Source organism: Galeopterus variegatus, unplaced genomic scaffold, assembly GCF_000696425.1.
Source record: "Galeopterus variegatus unplaced genomic scaffold, G_variegatus-3.0.2 Scaffold12, whole genome shotgun sequence".
In the NCBI taxonomy this organism is placed as follows: Eukaryota; Metazoa; Chordata; class Mammalia; order Dermoptera; family Cynocephalidae; genus Galeopterus; species Galeopterus variegatus.
The window spans coordinates 1,709,497-1,732,109 of record NW_007726123.1 but is presented as its reverse complement, the minus strand read 5'-3'; the positions used below and the strand labels follow the sequence as shown (position 1 = coordinate 1,732,109).

Below are 22,613 nucleotides of genomic sequence, written 5' to 3'. Positions count from 1 at the left end.
TTCTTTTTATTAAGTGGACTTGTTGATATACTTAGAAATTAATTTGCCTTTGAAAAGTTTATTCATCTTCCTCTGTTGAAATTGACATTTGCACGCTTTTGGAAGACTTTAGAGAGCTGTTTCAAATAATTGTAGCAATTATAAAATGAAATATGTAAATTTTAATGTTTTACATCTCCAGCTTTTGTAAAAAATTGAAGCCCTACTTTCTATAGAGCATTTTGTTATTTATCTGTTATTCAGTTTATGTATTTGTTATTTGAACAAACAAATGTGCATATCCTTTAAAAAATAAAATATAATTCTGTGGGAAAAAATTAAAAATTAAAAATATGTCAGGGAACAAGAAACAGTTAAAGGTGCAAAGATCATCCTCTCTCATAATAAGACAAATGCCAATTAAAATTAGACTAAAGATACCAATTCTTTTCAACTACCAGATTAGCAAAAACACAAATTTTGACAACATATTCTGACACCCTGCTGGAAGGAATGCAAAATAGTGAAACCCCTATGTAGAGAATTTGACAACATCTTAAAAAATTGCACATGCATTTACCCTTTGATTTAGCAATCCCACGTCCAGAAATCTATCCTACAGATACATTATCAAAATACAAAAATACACATGCACACGGATATTTGCTGCAGTACTATCTGTATAGCAAAAGACTAGAAACAATCCAAATGTACATTAATAGAAGACCACTTGAATAAACTATGGAACATCCACAAAATGGAATACTGTACAGGTAGAAAAAGGAATGGAGAATGTCCCTACACACTCCATGGTGGGATCTCCAGGATATAATGTTGAAGAAAAAAAACAAGGTAGACAATGTGTGCATAGTATGTTACCATTTACCTGAGAAGGGGACACTGGGGATATCATTATCTTACATCCCAGCATAATATATATAAATATATTTATATACCCAGCCCCCATTATTATGTAAATGGTAGCATGCAAAACAAGCATATGCATATTTGCTTATACTGTTAAAAATAAATAAACCACAAATTAAACTGTATTATTAACAAAATAAATAGCTCCCTCCACAACTAACAATAAAAGTCAACCAAATCCTTTTCTATGCCAACTCTTACTTGGACTGCCCCATTTTCCAAATGAAATCTTAAAGGATGGGTACTATGGACAGATGCTATTTCTATTACCTAGTATCTATCATCCCTTCTGCTAACAGCAGGCCTCAGCTTTGTTTAAGGAGAATCACTCCCTCACCACCCTTTTCAATTCATAGATTTGGGTGGGGCAGACCCTATAATCAGGCTAGACTAACGGAGTCACGTCAAGGATTTTGCTGTGTTGGAAAAGCAGTGCTCTTTTCACTGGTTTTTGTTGTTTTTTTTAATAAATAAAACTTTTCCAAACATGATGAATATCCCTTCTCTCTTATGCTTGAATCAATCACCAACCAATTATCAAGTCTATTAATTCTTTCTTTACCAGTGTTCTCATATCTGTCCCTTCCTATTCAAAGGCTACCAACTTGGTTGAGCAGGTGAGAGAGACCATACTCTCAACTTTCTTCAAATATAAAGAATTAAAGAGCAGGCAAAACTTTTTGATTACAGCCTAGGCTCTATTACTTATTACTGTGAAACCACAGATTACTTAATCTCTCTAAATCCACACATCTTAATCTGAGACAATACCACCTATACTATGGGTATGTCAGGACATATAAGCCAACATACAGATGTATTTGGCATAGTGCTGGGAACACAGTTAACATACATACGAAAATATGTATCATCACCATCATCATCATTGTCCCCTGAAATTCATACTTTTATACCCAGATCAAAAATACAAGAAAAGTTTTGTGTATACAATGTTTATAATAATTAAAATTAGAAAAAAAAAAATGTAAAGTCCAATTATGGGGAAAGAATCAAGTAAATTATAGAATATAAATAATAATAGTAATAGCCAATGATTATATATAACATTTATTACATGCTAAGCACTCTGTTCTAAATGTTTTAAATGTACTAATACATTCAATCCTCCCCACAACCCTATAAGGTAGTTTAAAAATCCCTTTTTAACTATGTGGAAACTGAGGCAGAGTGCATTTAAGTAAATTATTCCAGGCACTCATGTGCCTAAGATACGAATCCAGGCAGTCAGGCTCCAGAGTCCATGCTCATATACTATACTGCCTACCCAATGAAGTATAGATTTTAATAGTTACAAGAAGCTTTCAATAATAATATAGGGAAATTCTTATGCTATCAGTCAGCTGCAGTCATCTGATAGCTTAACTGGGACAGCTGGTTTCACATCCAAGCTCACTCGCATGACTGTTGGCAATAGGCCTAAGTTCCTCATCCACATGGGCCTGTCCACAGGGCTGCTCATGACATGGCAGCTGGTCTCCCCCAAAATGAGTAATCCAAGTGAGAAAGAAAGCAACCAAGACAGAAGCCTTAATATCTTTTATAACCTAATCTTAGAAATGGCATACCATCACTTCTGCCATATTCTATAGGTCACCCAGACCAATTCAGATGCAATCTGAGAAAAGAATATACAGGGCGTAAATACCAGGAAGCAGGGATCAATGAGGGCCATCCTGGAGGACAACTGTAACAGTTATCAAAGAAATCACAGGAAAAAAATTTCTCACAGCTTCAGAGATATGAATCTTTAGACTGAGAAGGCTCATTAAGTACTAAGACAGATGAGAAAGATCCACATAGATACAAATAATAAAATTTCAGATTGGATCATACAATCATAAAAGTGTCACGGGAAAGGGAAAAAATGCTAACCTACAAAGTTATAAGAACCAGATTAACACCAGATTTCTCATCAGATGAATGGTAAAAGACAAGCAATGCTTTCAGTTGTGACAGAAAATGTTTATCAACCTGGAATTCTATATCCATCCAAATAAACAATCAAGTGTGACAGCAGCCTAAAGTTCCTTCCAGACATATGAAGAATCAGGTTAGCCTCCACACAAGTATTAGTAGAAAGACACTTAAGGCTGCACTCCAACAAAACAAGACCAAAAAGAGAGATGACATAAGATGTGAAAAACCCTAGATCAACCCTACAAGGGGAAAATCCCAAAGTAACAGCTGTACAGCATGTCTAGAGAGCAAGTGGACCAGACTGGAAAACAACTCCATCCAAAAGACAGTATGACTGAGTGGGTAGAATAACAGTGATATCACAGACACATTAGTTTTTACCACAATAAATTTTTTTAAATAAAATAAAAAATAAAGACGGTTGGAAACTTTAGAGAAAATAAAAGGCAATATCACAAAGTCTTGGACCAAACAGAAACAAATAAAAGGTGCCATGGGTTTCAGCCATCAAGGGAGTATAAGAAAAAAGGCTACATACTAAAGATGGTCTCCTTAAAGTAGTCCAGGAGTCAGGCCATAGGACTCAAAAATGTAAATGTATCCTAGGACATTACTTAGCCCTGTACCCAACAACATTCAAAAAGTCATACTAATACAAATACTCTTCATTGTTTTTAGAGACAACTTTTGAATGAAAGACATTATTGTGACTGCAAAACAAAATGTCAACAACCTTGGCAATTTTAAAATAAAAGTAGCTGATAAAAGGCAGAAGGTAGAGATGAGGGAAGGAAAACTAAAAGGAAGGGTAGGAGTGCTTATTAGTTCATTTTATGTGAAGGGATTTCAAGACACTAAGTATATAGATAAAGCAATAAGTAGACATTATAATTATATTAAATATACATATAATTATCAATTTTTGGAAAGAATAGATAGAGAAAGTAGTGTCAATGAACTGAAGTCTCATCTTTCATATGAGAAAGTCAACTGATACCGAGTAAATCCCATATATAGAATTCCTAAGTATTCTTTCCATCAAAGTTATATCCTGAACATAAATTCAACTGTTTTGATGGTTTAGAAGACATTAGGCTAAATCTGATTGACCCCCTCTCCACATCTCTTCTGGACCTTGGTTATGTGTACTTATGTGCACAAAAATTTATAAGAATGCATATGCGTGTTTGAATGCACATATATGCATTTATTTTAACAAAATTATGCATAACTTTAGCTTATTTTCTCTGAGCAATTTTGTGTAAAAGGAAAAATGGGAAAAAAAATGACTGGAATGCAAGAAACAGGGAAGGGAGTAGCCTGGCTAACTGAAAATTGATATTGAGATTTAATGTTTCTCCAGTGTTTGTAAAAGGTTGCTCATAGCAATCTACCATCATACAGGAACATGGTAACCCCCCTCATTGTATAGATCCTAGTGCTAATCCTAATGGAAGTGAGAAGAGCACTAGATTTAAGAAATATTGAAGGGGTGGTTGAAAGAGGAAGCACTAAAAGTATTTGAAAACTTTTAAGAATCTTAGGATAATTTCACAAGAAAAGATCAAAAGAAGAAAATGCATGCTGATTGACCTCACAAATCTTAAGGGATAGTTTAACAGAAGACAACAGAGGGAGCATACTGTATTGCTACCATCAGGAAGAACTTCCTAACAATTGCAGCTACTCAACAACAGAATGGACTGTCTATAACAAAGGTCTGACCTCCCATCACTCTATTGTTTCAATAAAGACTAGAAATCATCTGTCTGCAGTGTTTAAAACTGGTGGAATATTGGACCAGAGCATCCCTGAGGTAATAGCTGCAATTATGAGAGTTCTAAACTAATAAATCTTGACTTACCAACATCCATTGCAGTTTCCATGAAGCTTTTCTGTCGTGAAGCAAACTCTGCAAGCAATTTCTGCTGCCTCTCTCTAGCCTTCTGTCGCCTAGGTTAAACGGAAACAGTTATAAGTACCAGATATGCTTAAGACTTACCTACCATCTTTCAGGATTATATAATATGTGAAAAGCCCCTGGCACACATTTGAGAACAATCCGCTTTCTGTATTATGTATTAAATTTCATTAAGATTTGATTGTCCTTAAAAGGATTCTACTGATTTTGAAAGGTTTCAAACTCACTGATTTAATAGGTAAAAATGAAAGCCAAGATTTACTTTAAAATTTGAAATAATAATTAAGGTAGGTATAAAATTTGGATTTCCAACAACACAATTTTCCAAGCATATGTCAGACAGTAGTGAGAGTAAGAAGAGTCTTTTTTAGCAAGGGACTAACAATTTAATTCTAGGCACACATATTAGTAAATTGGTTGCTAGAAGAAGCTATGATGTTTAAATATAAACAGAATCTAAAAGGTAAGTAAGAACAGTCAGATTTACTGTTACCCTAAGAATAGGTCTCTCCTAATAGAGAATAAGCAGAAGCCAGTAAGTTTCTCAGTTTCTACTAGGAGATATGAGTTTGGTTTATTTTGTATGAAGTAAAAGAATGTGTAAGAGTCTCAAACACAACATAAAGAATAAAACTATATTTCGAATCTAACCATAAATATTCATTTGGATTAATTCACTATATTCCATTTATTATTTATCACTTATCTACTTCCAAAGAATATTTTAAGTTGAGACTAGTTGCCAAAAAAAAACAAAGCAAAACAAAAAAACAGCAATACAACAGGATCATAACATAAGAATAAGAAAATAAAAGTCAACTAATAAAAGAGATAGACTTCTCCAGATTATGTGATGATAACAACACTAGTAAGCATAAAATTTTACTTCCAGTAAGAGGCTAGTAATTTAAACAAGAGGGGGAGGGAGAGGGAGGTAGAGAAGGAGGAGGAAAAGGAGGAGGTTAAAAGGTAAGTTATACATTAGTTCATCAGGAGAGACAAACTTTTTACTTGAACAAAGCTCAAAGAAGAATTGATCATAGCCCACAAAAGACAAAAAAACATAATGAACAGCATATACTATAGCAGTTTCATTTAGTGACCATTTACTATATCTATACACTATAAAAGTCAAAGCATTATGTTAAACTGAGGTTCTATGCAAGCATTTCTACGGGAAACCTAAAAGTATGTTTCTATTAATGTAAAATGATTCAAGATATACCATATAGAGTTTAGAAAAATGGACTGCTAATTTTTAGATTATTCACACATCTCCAATCAAGTGAGTGGAGATATTCAGAACAGCTATAAAGTCAAGAACTGTAGTCCACTTTACCATGAGAAGTTACATATTTTTTGCCAATAATGTTGAAAAGATTTTTAATACTCCCTTTCTAACATTGACTTTACACATAATGTAGGATCCACATAAGAAAACTTGCTTTATTATTTTAACTGCAACTCTTTTATGTTGTTTTTGAGCCAAAATATTATCCAGATTGATCATTTACCGTACTCATCAAACTTGTGCAGAGATAACTTTGAGATACTGTAATATCCTATTCCTTATCAACTTTCGATATATTTATTGATTTACTGTTCCTATTTTATTTTATGAGTTATAGTCTCATATGGCCATTTCAAAGCATTAAATCCGCCCGTCCCCTCTCTTCCTGTCTGAACATGAAGGCCAGCAACAGTGGGCTAGCACAGGTGTCAGAACCCAACAGCCTGGCACAGGAGGGAATTTGTGTGGGGGCAGATTACAAGAAATTGGTTACATACAAAGGAACTGATCAAAAAAAGTAATATATACATTGAGGATTAAGAGTGTCAGGTCACTATTGGAGTAGAGAGTTACAAATATGGAAAGAGAAAAGAATGATTCTCATGGTGTCAAATTAGAATTGGAAGTATCAGGGTGAACTCATAGTTTTCAATACACAGAGATAGAACATAAAAATAAATACAAGTTTCTCCTTCCCTCTCTCTCCCTACCCCAACACAAACACAGACATACAAAGACACATGCAGAATTTTCCCTAGTTCTGTCCACTAAGTGGAGCTGAAAACACCTGTACCTCATTAGAATAAACACACAGATTTTAGTTTTTAAATATCATTCTCTACTAAAAGCAAACAGGATTCCTTAGGGAAACGGCTGACTCTTAAGTACAAATGAGACTGGAATATCTTATTGCCCCAGAATACAAGAATATGTTTAAAGAATGACGAGGATAGATTAAAAGGACACAAAAAGGGATTTTCTTAAAGAGATTCTTAGTGGCCAAATCTAGAACAATTTGAGCATGAAAACAAATAAGTTTATCAGACTTACAACTCATAAAATAACACAAGAACCTATGTGTCCATACTGACAAAAATAAATCAATAAATATATTGAAAGTTGATAAGGAATGGGATATTACAGTATCTCAAAATTATCTCTCCACAAATTATGTATTAATTACAAAGGGGGAAAAAGGTAACTTGACAGTAGTCTGCTAGACACCCCCTTAATCAAGTGATCAAAATTAATCCATAGTAATAAAACAAACTGAAGTCATGTGACACCTGATAGGATGCAATAAAAAGAAAACAGCAACAATTCATTGATATTCCTGCCGAAGATATATAACCTGAATCTATACACAAATGGACACCAGACAAGCCCAAATTGAAGGACATTCTACAATGTTTCTACTACCTTGTAATCTTCAAAAGTGCCAAGGTCATGAATATATAAAGGAAAGACTGAGGAAACCATTCCATATTGAAGGAGACCAAAGAAACATGACAATTAAATGCAATGAGTGATTATGGATTGGATCTTTTTGCTATACGGAACATTATTAGGACAACTATCAAAATTTGAGATCTAAGGATTCAATCATACTCAAATACAATGTTAATTTCCTAATTTTGACAGCTGCATTGCTGTTATGTAAGAAAAGGCCCTTATTTCTGTGAAATACACACTAAAGTATTCTAGGGTAAAGGAGCCTCATAGCAGCAACTTAATCTGAAATGGTTCAGAAAGTTCCTTGTACTGTCCTTGAAACATCTCTAAGTTTAAGATTGTTTCAAAACAAAAAGTTTTAAAAACGTAAGTCCATCCTCAAAGGACAAATTTGCCACAATGGAAGAAACAGAAATAAACAAAAATGTTCTGTAGATGCTCAAAGCATTCTAAGAGACCTCCAAAAATGCTATGAGCAACAACAGCATTGATAGGATACATTTGGTCTCCTAAATCACTACTTTGTAAATTATAAGTTTTGGTATGCTTCTTATAATTAATGCCTTTAAACATGTACACTTACATTTAGAATAAGTATGTCCATAAGAGTATATTTAAAATAACAAACCTATATATTAAACATAAGAAAATCTCATATGTATCTGCTTGGCACTAGTATTAAAATACATTTCTATACAAGCTCTCTATGATAACCAGAAAGGAATGGAATGTCACTGTTGTAGACTTTTTCTTAATCTAGGTTATTCCTTTTCTAAAATTGGGCATAAATGTAAATAAAGACCACTAAGAAAAGACATAAACTAGTTCTGGCAGATTCAGCACAACTCAGAAATTTTCCATTATTACCCCAGGGGTGAAGACATTGAAGTTACTTATTATTACAACCATCTAAGGTTTCCTGTTTGTACCTTGTTTTCTATGGAATTAATCTATTATGATAGTGATACCAAGTTTGCCTATAGGTGAAGTACTTGGAAATAAATCATCATTGTTTATGAACTGTTCTGCCTTTATTATTAAACTTAATCCAAATTAAAGACAATGTGGAAGCATAGCTAGATTCAAATAGATTCATCTTAATCCCCAGCTGTCTGCTACAGGATTAGCTAAGTCTTTGTCAATACCATCACTGCTCAAAGGAAACAAAACCTATCACAAGAAAAGCCTTCAAATTTTTTAGAATATTATTATTATAAAAGTATTATGGCCTTTGTAAAAATGGCACCCTAATTATGTCCTCCGGTATCTCATCTATTATTAGAAACAATTACAAAATACTTTTAGCCAAGTAAAATAAACTTTGATCACTGAATGTTTATCTTCCTTCAAAAGAAGAGAGACATCATTACATAACTAGAAGGAAAGACCACTAATTAAGAAGTTAACAAAAATAAAAATCTAACCTCCTTTTCAACCTTCTAATGTTACCAGTAGATTTATTAAATTCTGGGTAGTTACTAATTCAAAGTCAATGAACTGTCATCTAAATTATACGTTAATTCTTTATAACTCCATTTGTAAAGCATTATAAGAAGGAAATAGGAACTTTCCTAAATTCTTATCTACTAGGATTTTGTGTATACATTTAATATGAATGTTCTATAACAAATATTTAATTACATCAGAGATGAAGTACAACTATATATGTACCTAAAATTGCTCCTGATACAGTTACCAAAGGATGACCTCCTAACAAATCAAATGAGACTGCTAATCTTATCTAAACTCTTGAATTATTTGTCTTGATAAGTTTCTTCCTTTCTGAACGTCCTCCTCTTATGCCTTCTTTAATGCCACTCACCACAGTTTTCCTCCTACTTCACTAAGCAATACCTTTTCAGTCACCTTTGTAGTCACCCTTCCTCAGTCATTCCCTTTTTATCCCCTTGAGTTATATATTCAGTCTTCTCATTTTCTTACTGTACACACTCTCCCATATACAAGGCTCTCACTATTACCTATACTCATATGTTCAAATCTGTTGCTCTAAGAACCCTCTATTTGACTAGACGTCTTTACCTGGATGTCCAACTTAAACCCAGTAATGTCCAGAACTCAGCGTATCAGTTCTACTGCTGAGCTAGCCTAAGCCCACTCCTGTACTCCCTTATCTTGGTCAACAGAAACATCATCTAAGTCAGATATCTGGGAACCATTCATGACTCCTCTCTCATCTTCCATATCAAATTGATTACCGAGTCTAACAACTTGCACCTGCTAAACTCATATACATCTCATATACATCTCCTCTCTTTATTATTACTGTCTTAGTTCAGACCCACACCATACCCACGCCCCGCCCTCCCCACCCCATCCCCCGGTTCCTCAATAGCCTGGTCTCCCTATTTCCAGTCTTACCCCCGACTCTTATCAATCTGCATGTGATTATACTGTATATTACAGTATTCCCCTACTTAAAATCCTTCAATGGCTTTCCTCTAACCATTCATACACTAAGTGCCAGTTAAATTATATGGCCACCTTCTTAGCCTTATGTCCTGCTGCTACTCCCAATAGCACCTTGTGCACCTAACGTAGTATCTGTTACACTATGTTAACACTACTAACAACTATCTGTTTACTAGTCTGTCTCTCCACTATTGCATCAATTCCTCAAGGTGAGGGAGTCCAGCACTGGACATAGCTTATATTCTATGTCTAGAGAAGTGCCTGGTTGATGTCCAATGAATGGAGAATGGATCAACAGAGTGAGATCCATCTTAGGCTAGCTTCCACCGATCATTTAACCCATAACTGCCTATATTTAATTTTTAAAGTAACTAAGATAGAATTACTCCAGAAAGTACCTCTAAAGTACACTTCAAACTATTAAATGATGTGTTACTCATACTGCTCACAACAGTAGTCCAGACAACAATATGATGATAATTACTTTTACTATATTGAAGAGAGTCAAATGATAAAAGTCCAAGTTTCTTATTTAAGATAGTATTGAGATGATCCCATTGGACTCTCCATAAAGGAAAGTGTGTACCCTTACCAAATTATTGCTTTAGTAGACAAATTTGCTTTATATATTAGAGGAATTAAATTAATAAATATTATTTATAACCTCAGAGAAGTAAGCAATGACTACCTTGAATTTCATCTGAAATCTTTTTTTTTTTTTTTTTTAATGTCCTGGGTCTTTTAGCCTTACGTACCTTAACTAGAAGGGTGTTACTGGGAATAGCAGCAGGACATAAGGCTAAGAAGGTAGCCATATAATTTAACTGGCACTTAGTACATGAATGGTTAGAGGAAAGCCATATCTTCTTTTTAAGATATCTTTTCTTTAATAAACACTGAACCCTTTCTAAGGGTTTCACAATTATGCTGAGTTTCAATCTCTCAAGATTCCCTTGTCATGTTTATGACAGCAGTGTAGGCAATGTTGACGAGGCTGTTGGGAAATAGCTGGTGACAATGCACAGTAATACAACTCATCTGATAAGCAAGGTGTGCTAAGAACCATATCATGTTCATAGCTCTTGACTCACAAATCTCACTTATAAAAAAACATTATCCCAAGAAGAAAAGTCAAAAGATAAAAAAAAAAAAAGGTTTATAAATATTATAATTTAACAACAAATTAGAAGCAACCTAATGGTCCAAAAGCTAGAGACATAAGTTATTAGTGTTTAAAACACTACTTTTTGGATAATTAGCAATTATATATTGATAAAGATTAGAAAGGACCAAAAGGTACTAAAACAGTTGGATTTTTACATTAAGAAATATTTAAAATATTTACAATTTTTTCTGTTCTTATTTAAAGTTGAATTGATAATTGTTTTTGAAAACAGGATGAGAATTATTAGATCTCTATAGCAATTACAGTAGTAGCAACTTTTCCAAATTTAAGGCAGTAATTTAGTGTTGGGATCAGAAACTTTCATCTTCTTATCCCCCACTAACTCAGAATACTACATGCACAAGCACTGACTATGTTCAATTCCACTTACCTTACAAACTAATCAGCTATGACTGCTGCTGCTAAATATCCAGGCAATTAGTCTCAGGTAAACAAAAAGGAGAAAATACTGAATCTTCAACTGTACCATACATGTTTAAAAAATTAAAAATAAAAATTACCTTTCTTCTTTGTCCAGTGTTTTCTTCTCTGCTGCAGTGATTTTTTTGGGTGGTACTGGAGGGGTCACTTTTCTACATATCTCTTCAATGATACGTTTGTTCATTCTGCTTTGCGAAGCAGCTTTTAGTAAAATTCTTTCTACTGCCATTATACCATCTCCATGACTGTATTTAGGAATTTCCGGTTGGATTAAAATTTCTATATCATCAAGCCAAGGAGGATAGTAAGAGTTCTGTTTTCCTGAGAGTTTGTGGTGAAGTTTAATTAGCAATGACAATATGCTTTCTTTAATTTCCAAAATGGCTGTAGTTAACTGTGGAGCTGAACCAGGAGCAGACCATTTATTTGAAGTTTTGGGACGAACCACCTGATTTGCTTCACTGCTACTGCGATTGATGATCTCCTGAAATTTTTTTCTACGTTCTGCTACTAAGCTGAAAATTTGAGCTGTACGAATATTCTACCATTAAGAGAGAGAAAGAAAAATCAAGAGAATTTATTCAACACCAATTTAAAAATCAAATTAGCACCACATTTTCTACGGGAATGCTCAAAGTTTCATTGAAAGATTTATTTAACAGATTTGCTCTTTAAATAAATCTGCCCCTTCACCTCTCTTCTCAACTATACTTAGTATCAACTCAATCTGGAAATAGCAATGAAGAAGAGATTATCAGCAATAACACCTCTTTCTCAACCTCCCGAGCTTATCTTCCAGAGAAAATAGTCGAAGCTTAAGTGGAATCTACAGCCATATTAAAGAGAAATCATAAACTAAATTCTTCATCAGTTTCAAGGAAGAAGAGCTGTTCTATTCAACATTCATCAAGAATACTATACTCTTTACTAAATTCTGGAAGACTGCTACAGTTTCCAGTTAAGAAAATCATAAACTAATTTTTAAAATTTTTTTAAGTTAATGAATCTGAACTGGCAATTAATTTTACCTTTAAGGAAATTTCAAAGTTTGGGAATTACCTCTAAAATTAATGCTTAATGTTACCAAACTGAAATATAAGGATCAAAAATCAAATTGGTCTGTTTCACGTTTTTTAATATCACTGTCATTTGTTATTTGAATAGATTTTTTTTAACTAAGTATTTTTCTCAATATTTCATCTTCTATGTAGCCTTTTTGCTAAAGCAGTCAAACTGTATTAGGGCTCTTAGAAATCATCTTTTAATTAAGATACAAGTCAGCTTAATGGATTTTATTAATTTTTTTAAAGCAAACATAGAAAGGATGCTCCACTATCAGTTGAGCTTTTGAGTCAAATTATAGTATACACAATTTATTAACATCCAAGCTGTTTTTTAAAGTACCCTCTACCAGCATTAAAGGCAAAAGCTCCATTTTCTAGAAGTTCCAATATTTTAATTAAAACTCTTTATGGTATTCAGAGCAAAAACATGTTGTCAAAGACAAAGAAAGCTCCTATGAATAGACTCTACTATGAGAATGTATGACTCAATGCTTTCTATTCACAAAAATCTAGGTTGTAGGGACTAAAACTACCTAAGTTTAGTTATTTGGCATGTCATTTCAAGATTTTTCATATCTACAATTTTAAAATTAATTAAGCTACATGCAATGAGCTGATTTTCAAAATGAGTCCAAATACAGAATATACGGAATTTAAAACTTTAAAGGGCTTATTTTATCAAAGTTTATTAATTGCTATAGAAGAAAAAAAAATTATTTGTAAGTGGGCATGCTGCCAGCAATTAATTTTATTTTAATTTAGGAAACATTCAAATCATTTTTAAAATGTTAGTAATATAGCTACAAAGCTAACATGTAAATAAGCCCAAATATGCCACCTATAATTGGTCCAAAACACTTCTAACACTAACAAGAAAAACCCATTATTAAATATCCAGTACTATTTTCAAGCTCAATAATATTAATTTTAATATTAAGCCTAAATCACTTAATCAAAAAAACACACATAAATTAAAGAAACATTTTTTAAAATTTATCTATATTAATTAAACAGACATACACACACAAATACTTAAAAGTGTTTTTCCCCCATTTCCAGTTAAACCCATGTTGCTAGTTAATGCAACTACCATACACATCTACCTCTCTTTGAAGAACTTTAGGCCGTCGTGAACTCTGGTAGATTAAAGGAAAAAGATTGGTGAGGCAGAAGATGCTTAGATATATCAGAGGAAATAAAAAACAATTTAAAGTTATCTACAACCACATTTTTTTCTATTGGATATCATAAAATGATCTACACAATATATCCCAACATTGCTTTTCCTTTTTTTCTTTCTTACTTTTACACTTACTTGTAAAGAACCCAAGCTATCAGAGCTAGTACTTGCAGGTGAGTCTCTCTTCACTTCAGGAGCAGTCTCTGGAACTCTCACCCTAACATAGTTTATAAAGTGTCGCATGTTCGATACTAAATTACTGCCAGGAAACCAACTGTCATGACAATGTTCTGGTCCACTCACTGATGCCTAAAACATAAAAATAATGAATACCGAACTTTACCACGTCAGGTCTAAGGTACGATGGTGATGTAACAAGCTCAAATAATCATCTACTGCCTGTCATATTCCTGAATTCCTTGTAGTCTCACCCACAAATTATAAAGTGGATAAATTTAATAAAACCAAATTCAAACACAAAATACAGGAAAAAAATTCTCAGTATTAATATGGATAAGTCCAATGGAACCAGCCAAATGCCTCCTGAAAAATACATTTTTCTATCTGGAAATACTTAACATTACAGAATATTTATCACCACCCATTAGTAATAATTCATAATACAGACAAATAATGCTATTTTGGACTAATTGTGGAAGAATGCCTGAAAAATCAACCAAAAGAATCATTTGTTAGAGGAAACTTAATGGCCTTTTAATATCTTTGACAGAAAATACATTGATTCAACTTGGACTACAAGTACTTCCTAGTTGTTGCTTTTTTTACTTTTTTTTTTTTTTTAACTATTATTATGCTTTGTTGTATTCTGCGTCTTTCTGGAGGGCGGAAATGAGAAGAATCTTACACATTTGTAAAATTAATTTGTAGTAACAATTGTTTTTATGAAAATAACACTTCTAAAGTCCTGAAACACATTAACAACTTGTACTCTTAAGTAATTAAACATTCTTCCATATAACAATATTTATTCCATTACCTTAAAATCTTTACAGAAAAATTTGTTGGTCAGAAATAATCCCTAATCAAATTGATTCAAATTTCTAAAGTCCTAACTCAATCATTGTCTATCAGTAATCAGTGTTCTTAGCATAACACAAAAAATACACTAACCACTTTTCTTAGATTAATTTTTCTGATATAAACTACAAATTTCAAATTCAGTAATTCTATATGTAGAGTGTAATGTATCAATGAAAGCTCTAAAAGAATGTACACATTTGAAGATCAAAAAGGGCCTTTTCTAGAAGTTAAGAAGGTCTAATATGTGTATGATGAATCTATAAATACACTTTATTAAGATATGTCCTAATTTTGCTAGTTATGACATGCCTAGTCTGGCAACAACTGGCTAGAGCCAGATAGGGGCTGCCCTCTATCTAAAAACTTTAGAATATAAGAAACTACGTACCTCTTCATCTGATTCCTCTTCAGCAGAATTTTCAAGTCCTAATTCAATCAGATATAAAACCATGCAGAGTACATGTTCTGACAGATTTTGATGATCCATCAAAATCTTTAAAGAAGGAAGAAAATGTCTCATAATTACTTTTTTCCACAAATACATTTCACTTAAAGATCCAAAAACATTTTATTATTGGTAAAAATAACATAATCAGACATATAAAAATCAGATATGTAAGTAAAGCTATATCTTGATGAAAAGACAAAACTAAAACCACAAAACCAGGTTTCCTCTGAAGATCACATAGTACTTACTTTAAGCAATATCTAGAAATACCAGTTCAAAGATTTCCTAAAGTTCAATACATTAAATAGTCCACTAAAGTCATTAATATAAATATACCAGTTTCTAGGAAAATAATTTAACAAGAAAATTTTACATCCTAATTTGTAGGCACTCTTCTCCTGATGACAAGGATATCAAATAAGGAAGTTTGTTAAATAGGATAATTCATGGAAATGTGCTTAGCATAGATAGCACTAGGCATACAATCAGTAGCCCAATAAATGTTTATGGGACATTAATGTTCTTAAAATCTGTCTCTAAAATTAAAGTTCTGAGCCTCTGAGTATTTTGTGTGGCTATATAAATACATATGTCAGTGTGTGGCTTATATGGATGAGAAAAGAAAAAGGGCTGCAAGTGAGAGGCTTGCCAGAGGAAAATTTGATAACTCTGACCCATACATAGATTACACAATAGAAGCCTTACACATCTTACACAGAATTTCAGGGCATCCTACACCAATCACTCATTCAATGTGATATAAGAGACCACTAACCAGGAGATACCTAAAATACCTCAAGAAAAAAATGGCCTGGCACCTATCATCTTGTCCTCATTATAAAAAAGCCACCTGGCAAAATGATGGAAGGAATGAGAGGAAAAGGTTCTGCAGGGAATGGCAGTGTCAGTTGTGGGTGATATAGCAGAGAGCAAAAAAAGAAGACAAGCTAAGCTGACCCTCTTACAAACTTCCCAAATGGCTGAAGGGACTGGGACAGGAAGACTTAAGTCACTAAGACCTAATCTATTGTGACTAAAGAATAAAGACTTTCAATTCACTGACTTTCTAATCTTTATTTTGACTAATGAAAGGGCTTTTCCATTCATCTTTTATGTGGCACAGTGGTAAAGAGTGTATGCTTTCAAACCTTTTAAAAATCTAATTTTCTTAAGACAAATTGCATCTATACCTACTTGACCTTGAGCAACAGAATCTGGCCTTAATTGTCTCGTCTCTAAAACTGGAATAATAGTCTAGAATTATCCTGAGTTAATATCTGTCATTTGCTTAGTATGGTATCTAGCAATTAATATTCAACAAATAGTAGGCAGGTGATGTCCATGGTGTGAGGAACAGGAGCAGAACAGCGGTAGAAGGGGATTGAAGGCTGGGAGACAACAGAGGTCATCCTTTCTAATTCACTAGGTCACAGAGCAGAAACCAGGGCTCAGCCACACACCCAGCTAGTAAGCAGCACTAGAACACAGATCTCAGACTCCCAGGCCTATAACTACTACACTGCCTCCTCTTGATAAATAAAATATTACTAGCTAAATACAAACAAATTTTGACTTGAAATTCTGTGGCATTGCAGCTCTAAATGAACAACTTAAAAGCTAAAAAGGAGAAATCCCTTTATTAGTACTGCAAAAAAACAAAAAACTAAAAATAATTTTTCTGGGGAGTTTTATTTTAACATGTTCTTTAACATTAACCATGGCAGAGGATAAAGGTGATTTAACAAAAACTGATTTTTAGAAAGTTGACTTGCCAATGCAATGACAACTAGAGAAGTTTTTTCTTATCATTAATGCCAGGAAAGTAATTATAAAGTTGAGGTTTTCAAAAATTTGTCCAGAATAGTCTTGTAACAACATTGTCCTTTTATTTTTTTATAAAATATCATCTGTACTTTAAGCAAATGAAAAAGTTGAAAAATATAACTTGAACATAAATCATTTACAATAAGGCTTTCTCAATTTTTCGTGACTTACTTAATAATTATTATTACTTATAACAGTACTCAGCTTCACTGTGGAAGCTAGTTATTTAACCTCCAAAACTCAATTTTCATATCTGACAAATGAGAATAACAGAACTTTCACTCATAAGGATTTTTGCTAGAATTAAAGTAATGTCTACAAATGTACATAATTCATTTGAAACAAAATCTAGCACTAAGTAAACATTCAAAAAATGTCCATTATCTGTAAAATAAATACAAATATCTTTTTCATAAGAAAAGACATTTTATATTTTTTAAAGAAAGAGCATTTTAAATCATTTTATGAATAATGCTCTTTAAATTAATGAAAATAAACCATTCAAGGTGGTTTTTGTGGCATTTGTCTAAAATCTTAACAGGAATAACTTTTACAAGTAAAATGAATAATTCGTCATGAGTAAAGATGAAAGAAAGGGGGGTACAGAAATCTAAAACATTTCATTATACAGCAAACATTAAGAGAAAAACTAAAATGTCTACTTAACTAAATTTAGTGTATAATTTCTTAAACAATATAAAAACATTTGTATGTAGTAATTGGAAATTTATAACAAATATGCTTACTTTTCTTTGAATTCCTTTTAATTTTTAATTTTCCAAATTCTAATTAGGAAGAGGCACAATAGGTTTTCTTTGTATCTAACTGCATAATACTTAACGTGTCTATAGTTATTTTAGAGATGTTTTAAGTTATTTTATCTACATAAGTATAGTTATTTTATCTTTCATCTCTTATCCAGATTAGATCATTAAAATTCCTGTTATACACACACACACACACACACACACAGCACTCCACAATATTATGTTATATACAATTTTTGATTATACAATTCATGTCAGGCAAATAATTAAATCAGTTCTGTGTGATAAGACCCAAGTATAAAACAAATTCTAGGTAACAAGAAGGTAAAAGCTTCATCTTTTGAGTTTCTAAGATGTTTATCAAAAACAAATTTTTGATGCTGCCTCCTAAAAACCCTACTCAAATCCTTCCATCTCACATTCCTGATCAGAGGGAAAAAAGCAAAAAACAAAAACAAAAAACCCCACCCTAACCTAAGGGTCACTGGCCCACACAGCTGCCATTTTAGTTTTGTCATTTTAGTGGGTTCTGGTTGTTGTTTGGTCCCTATAGTTTATTCCATACCTCCTGTAGTTCCACAACTACAGAACTTCGTGTTCTACAGAAGCCATAAGTAAATATTCCTTTCTGAAGCTGAATAAGATAAATAGTTTCTCACAAAGAATGGTATAGCTATTCCATTATTCTCAACTTGGAATTCACATATATATGATTAAAATATATCCTCATACATCTTAAATGTATTAACATATTTTGCTTTATAAGAGGTACTTTTATGTACATATTATCCTTTAGCACTTTTATTTGAAAATTATGAAAATAAATTCTAACTTAAGTCTTCTATTCAAATTACTACTGTACCTTGTAAAGCAGAGTGAACAGCACAATGTGTAAAGTTTTACAGTGCAAAAGTCTCATGAGCCCTTTATAGCTAGGATGGAGTGATGTCCTTTTCTTATAGGGTGGCCAGGGATTTCCAGGGAATTTTCCACTCTGTTTTAAACTGTAAGAATAAAACTAAAATTAGATAACAAATTCCAAGTTGAACTGTGATTTAAATCGTGATTTGTAGACATTAATTTCTGTCACATTTTTGACAAATTCCAAGTTAAGCTGTGACTTAATCAAATTGCTTAAAAATGCCAAACATATCTATTCTCTACACAATAAACATTACTATTTCCTTTCCTATTGTATAAAAATAAGTGGAGAGAGGTTAGTTGAAAACACAAAGGAAATATAAATTTTAAAATGCTAACAAAAAGAAATGAACAGAAAGAACACAAATTATTCAGCAAAAAAAATTTCCAGTCCTAACAATTGAGCAAAATAGATATCCTGAAAATTCTCCCACCACCAATGGCTGGAAAAGCTGGATGAAATATAAAATATAATCTTTTAAATGCATATTTGAGCTCACAAAATAGAAAGTGAAGTTCCCCACGTACTAGGAAAAAAAGAAGGACTTAACAAGCAGTAACACTGTGCCAATGGTTTTAAAGTACTTGAGCAGGCACATCACAAGGTATTGGGCTCAAACAAGCCTCAGAGATGGAACTGAGATCCCACCTATAGCTGAGACCCTTGAAAGGCCTTACTCCCAATGAATGGATAACTCACAAGGCAAAATAAGAAGTTTGTCTTTGTCTCCTGCAGTAGAAGAACAAAAGGCTTCCCAAGAAGATAGTAATTATGGACTTGCATACAAATAATAGCAGACTCAAAACACAAAAGCAAAATTTGAGAGAATCACAGAGACAGATCCATAACCATTGTAGAGGATATTAACACACTTCTATCAAACTGAAAGCCAAAGAAAAACAAATTGGTAAGGATTTTTAAGATTTTTAACAACACAATTAACAAGTGTGAGACAAAATATAAAGAACATCCAACAATTAGAGAGTACTTGTAATTTTAAGTACACTTACAACATCTATTAACACTGGCTATTAATACAAGATGCAAAGCAAATCTCAACAAATACAAAAGAACTGATATACAAAGCACAATCACTACCGCACAGCAAATAAAACTAGAAGCAAACTTAAAAAGATAACCCCAAACTCCAGACATGTAGACATTTTAAAACACTATGTTCTTAGAAATTCAGAGGTCATTAAAAATCATAATAGAAAGTGTCAAAATTTAGAACCTAAACGATACAGAAAAAAATGTAGGATACAACTAAATCAGTACTGGAAAGGATATTCATAGTTTTTTTGGTTTTTTTTTTTCCTTGGCATAAAGTAGTTGCTCAAGTGTAGGTGGATGAAAAATGGACGAATGGAAAAATAATGAAATTTAAAAGGCAAATTAAGTTTAGCCCATGAACTAAACTCATGCATTCATTAATATTTATTCATTCCAAATGTTCTAAATTTAATCTATTCTTGATGACTCTGGATGAACTCAGTTTATGAAGGAAGGAAAGTATATCTTTTTGTCCTTTTTGTGACCGGTAAGGGGGTCACAACCCTTGGCTTGGTGTCGCCCGCACTGCGCTCAGCCAGTGAGCGCACCGGCCATCCCTATATAGGATCCGAACCCGCGGCGGGAGCACCTCTGCGCTCCCAGCGCCGGCACTCTCCCGAGTGAGCCACGGGGTCGGCCCCATAGCTTTAAATTAAATGCATGTGTTTTTTTAAAAATCAAAAACTAAGCATCTAAGAAAAAAAACAAAAACAAATCCAAATTAAGTTGAAAGAATAATGAAAAATAAAGGGAAAAAGAATAAAATAGAAAACAAGGGGGGAGAAAAGAAGCAACAAAATCAAAGGATGGTTCTTAGAAAACACAGTATAACTGGGTGTCCTCTTGACTAGTCATATCAAGAATAAGAAACAGCAAGCACAAATAAATAATAGGAATAAAAAGGCCGATAAGATTTGTTAATCATTAAGTATTTATTTAAAACAAAATAGAAGCTTTCTTAGAAAAATATAACTTAGCAATCCCACTCTCAAGAAGAAATAAAAAACCTAAGCAGGCCTATAATCTTTAAAGAAAGTGAATCCGTAGTTTTAAGTTACCTGCAAAAAAGAAAAGATGCATGAGGCCCAGGTGCTTGATTAGGCAAGTTGTAGCAAAATTTCAAGAAACACTCATAAGAATGAAGTTGGACCACTAACTCACAGCATATATAAAAATTAACTCAAAATGGATCAAAGACTTCAATGTAAGAGCTAGAACTATAAACCTCTTAGAGGAAAACAGGCTTTGTGATCTTGGATTAGGCAATAGATATAACACTAAAAGCAGAAGGAAAAAGAAAGACTAAATTGGAATTCATCAAAATGTAAAACATTTATGCTTCAAAGGACACTTTCAAGTAATGGAAAGAACCCACAAAATAGTAGAAAATGTTTGCAAATCATTTACCTGGTAAGTCTAGTATTCAGAATATATGAGGGTACTTCAAAAAGTTTGTGAAAAGATTTATATTATCTTTTCATTCTATTATTCCATGAACTTTTTGAAGAAGCCTCATATAAAAAGCTCATAAAACTCAGTAACAAAAAGATAATTAAAACATGGGCAAAGAAACCGGCAGCACCTGGGACCTCAGTAATTGGAGGTGGAGAGATAGAAGGCTAAAATAAGGAGGATTGGATGAAAACTCCCTCTCCACCACTGCAACAGCATTCTGGCTGGAAGGACTCATCTCTGGAAGGATACACTAAGCACAGTTAAGGGTATAAGGAAGGGAGATTAAAATCACTGCATGCATATTTGATTCACAGCCCCTGAGCCTTGTCTCCCATTTGATTCACAGAATAATAGCAGCCAGACCATTACCTCCTGGGCAATATCTGAAGATACTTCTTTGAGAAATCTGACCAGAGCACAAAGACCTGAAGAGACTAACACAAGGGCTTCTCAACAAACCTGCCCACCCAAATCATCCAGTATTAAAGTCCAGAATCTACACATTCCACTAACACAGCAGTCAGAATAAGAGTTCCACTACACAGCAGTCAGAATAACAGTCAGAATTATCAGACATCCAAGGAAAGCCTCTAACAAGAATCTAGAGACCAAAAAACAGAAGATACATCTTAGAGGAAACAGATACTATGTAGGTGGGAGAACGATATCTTAAAAATAAAAAATAAACTAACATTAATGTACTAGAGAAATTAATATACTAGAGAGAAAGAGAGAGAGAGAGATGCATCTATGATTAATGAAGAGGATGCCATAAAATTAATTTTGTGTTAAAAAAAAAAACCAACTGGTTTTTATATAATAGTATAGTGGCTACCTATAATTTTCAAAATAATCCCAATAGTTCATGATGAAAATTTTAAACTATTCTATTTCATTTAGCATAGAAAAGCAATTTTTAGTTTTATTTTGTTTGCTTTATGCATTAGCCCCTAAATATGCAGCACCTAGATTAATAAAGTATTCTAAAATAGAGGTTATACATTTGTTCAAGGCAGCAAGTAATACATCACTTTGACTGTTCTTTCCAAAAGCATTAAAGGAATAATGCAAATAAAATGGTATATGACAAGAAAAATTTAAGTGACAAGAAATGGCACCTAATTATTGACCAGTTTGAGACAAAAATGATATACGAACTCATACATCATACTTTCAAACATGGGTCAGCAGCCATTAACCTTCAAGATGGAAGATGCGAAGCAACAGAAATAACAGAAATTATATATTAAAAGATGCACTTCCCCACTGAATTTAAAACAGCCACTGTATAAAATCACTTTCGTCTTCTGGAAAT

General features: G+C 33.0%; 1 protein-coding gene across 1 annotated transcript in view; it reads right to left on the bottom strand.

The window, feature by feature from the left end:
- UBR3 (ubiquitin protein ligase E3 component n-recognin 3 (putative)) overlaps nt 1-22,613 on the bottom strand; it is a gene marked incomplete at its 3' end in the record, with an annotated part of 190,842 nt that overhangs the window by 62,202 nt on the left and 106,027 nt on the right. Inside the window, exons 20-24 of the mRNA XM_008592392.1 lie at nt 18,731-18,872; nt 15,218-15,322; nt 13,924-14,097; nt 11,625-12,085; nt 4,709-4,797 (exon numbers count right to left, since the gene is read on the bottom strand). Coding sequence (XP_008590614.1) covers nt 4,709-4,797; nt 11,625-12,085; nt 13,924-14,097; nt 15,218-15,322; nt 18,731-18,872 — 971 coding nt within the window. The remainder of the gene's footprint in view (nt 1-4,708; nt 4,798-11,624; nt 12,086-13,923; nt 14,098-15,217; nt 15,323-18,730; nt 18,873-22,613) is intronic.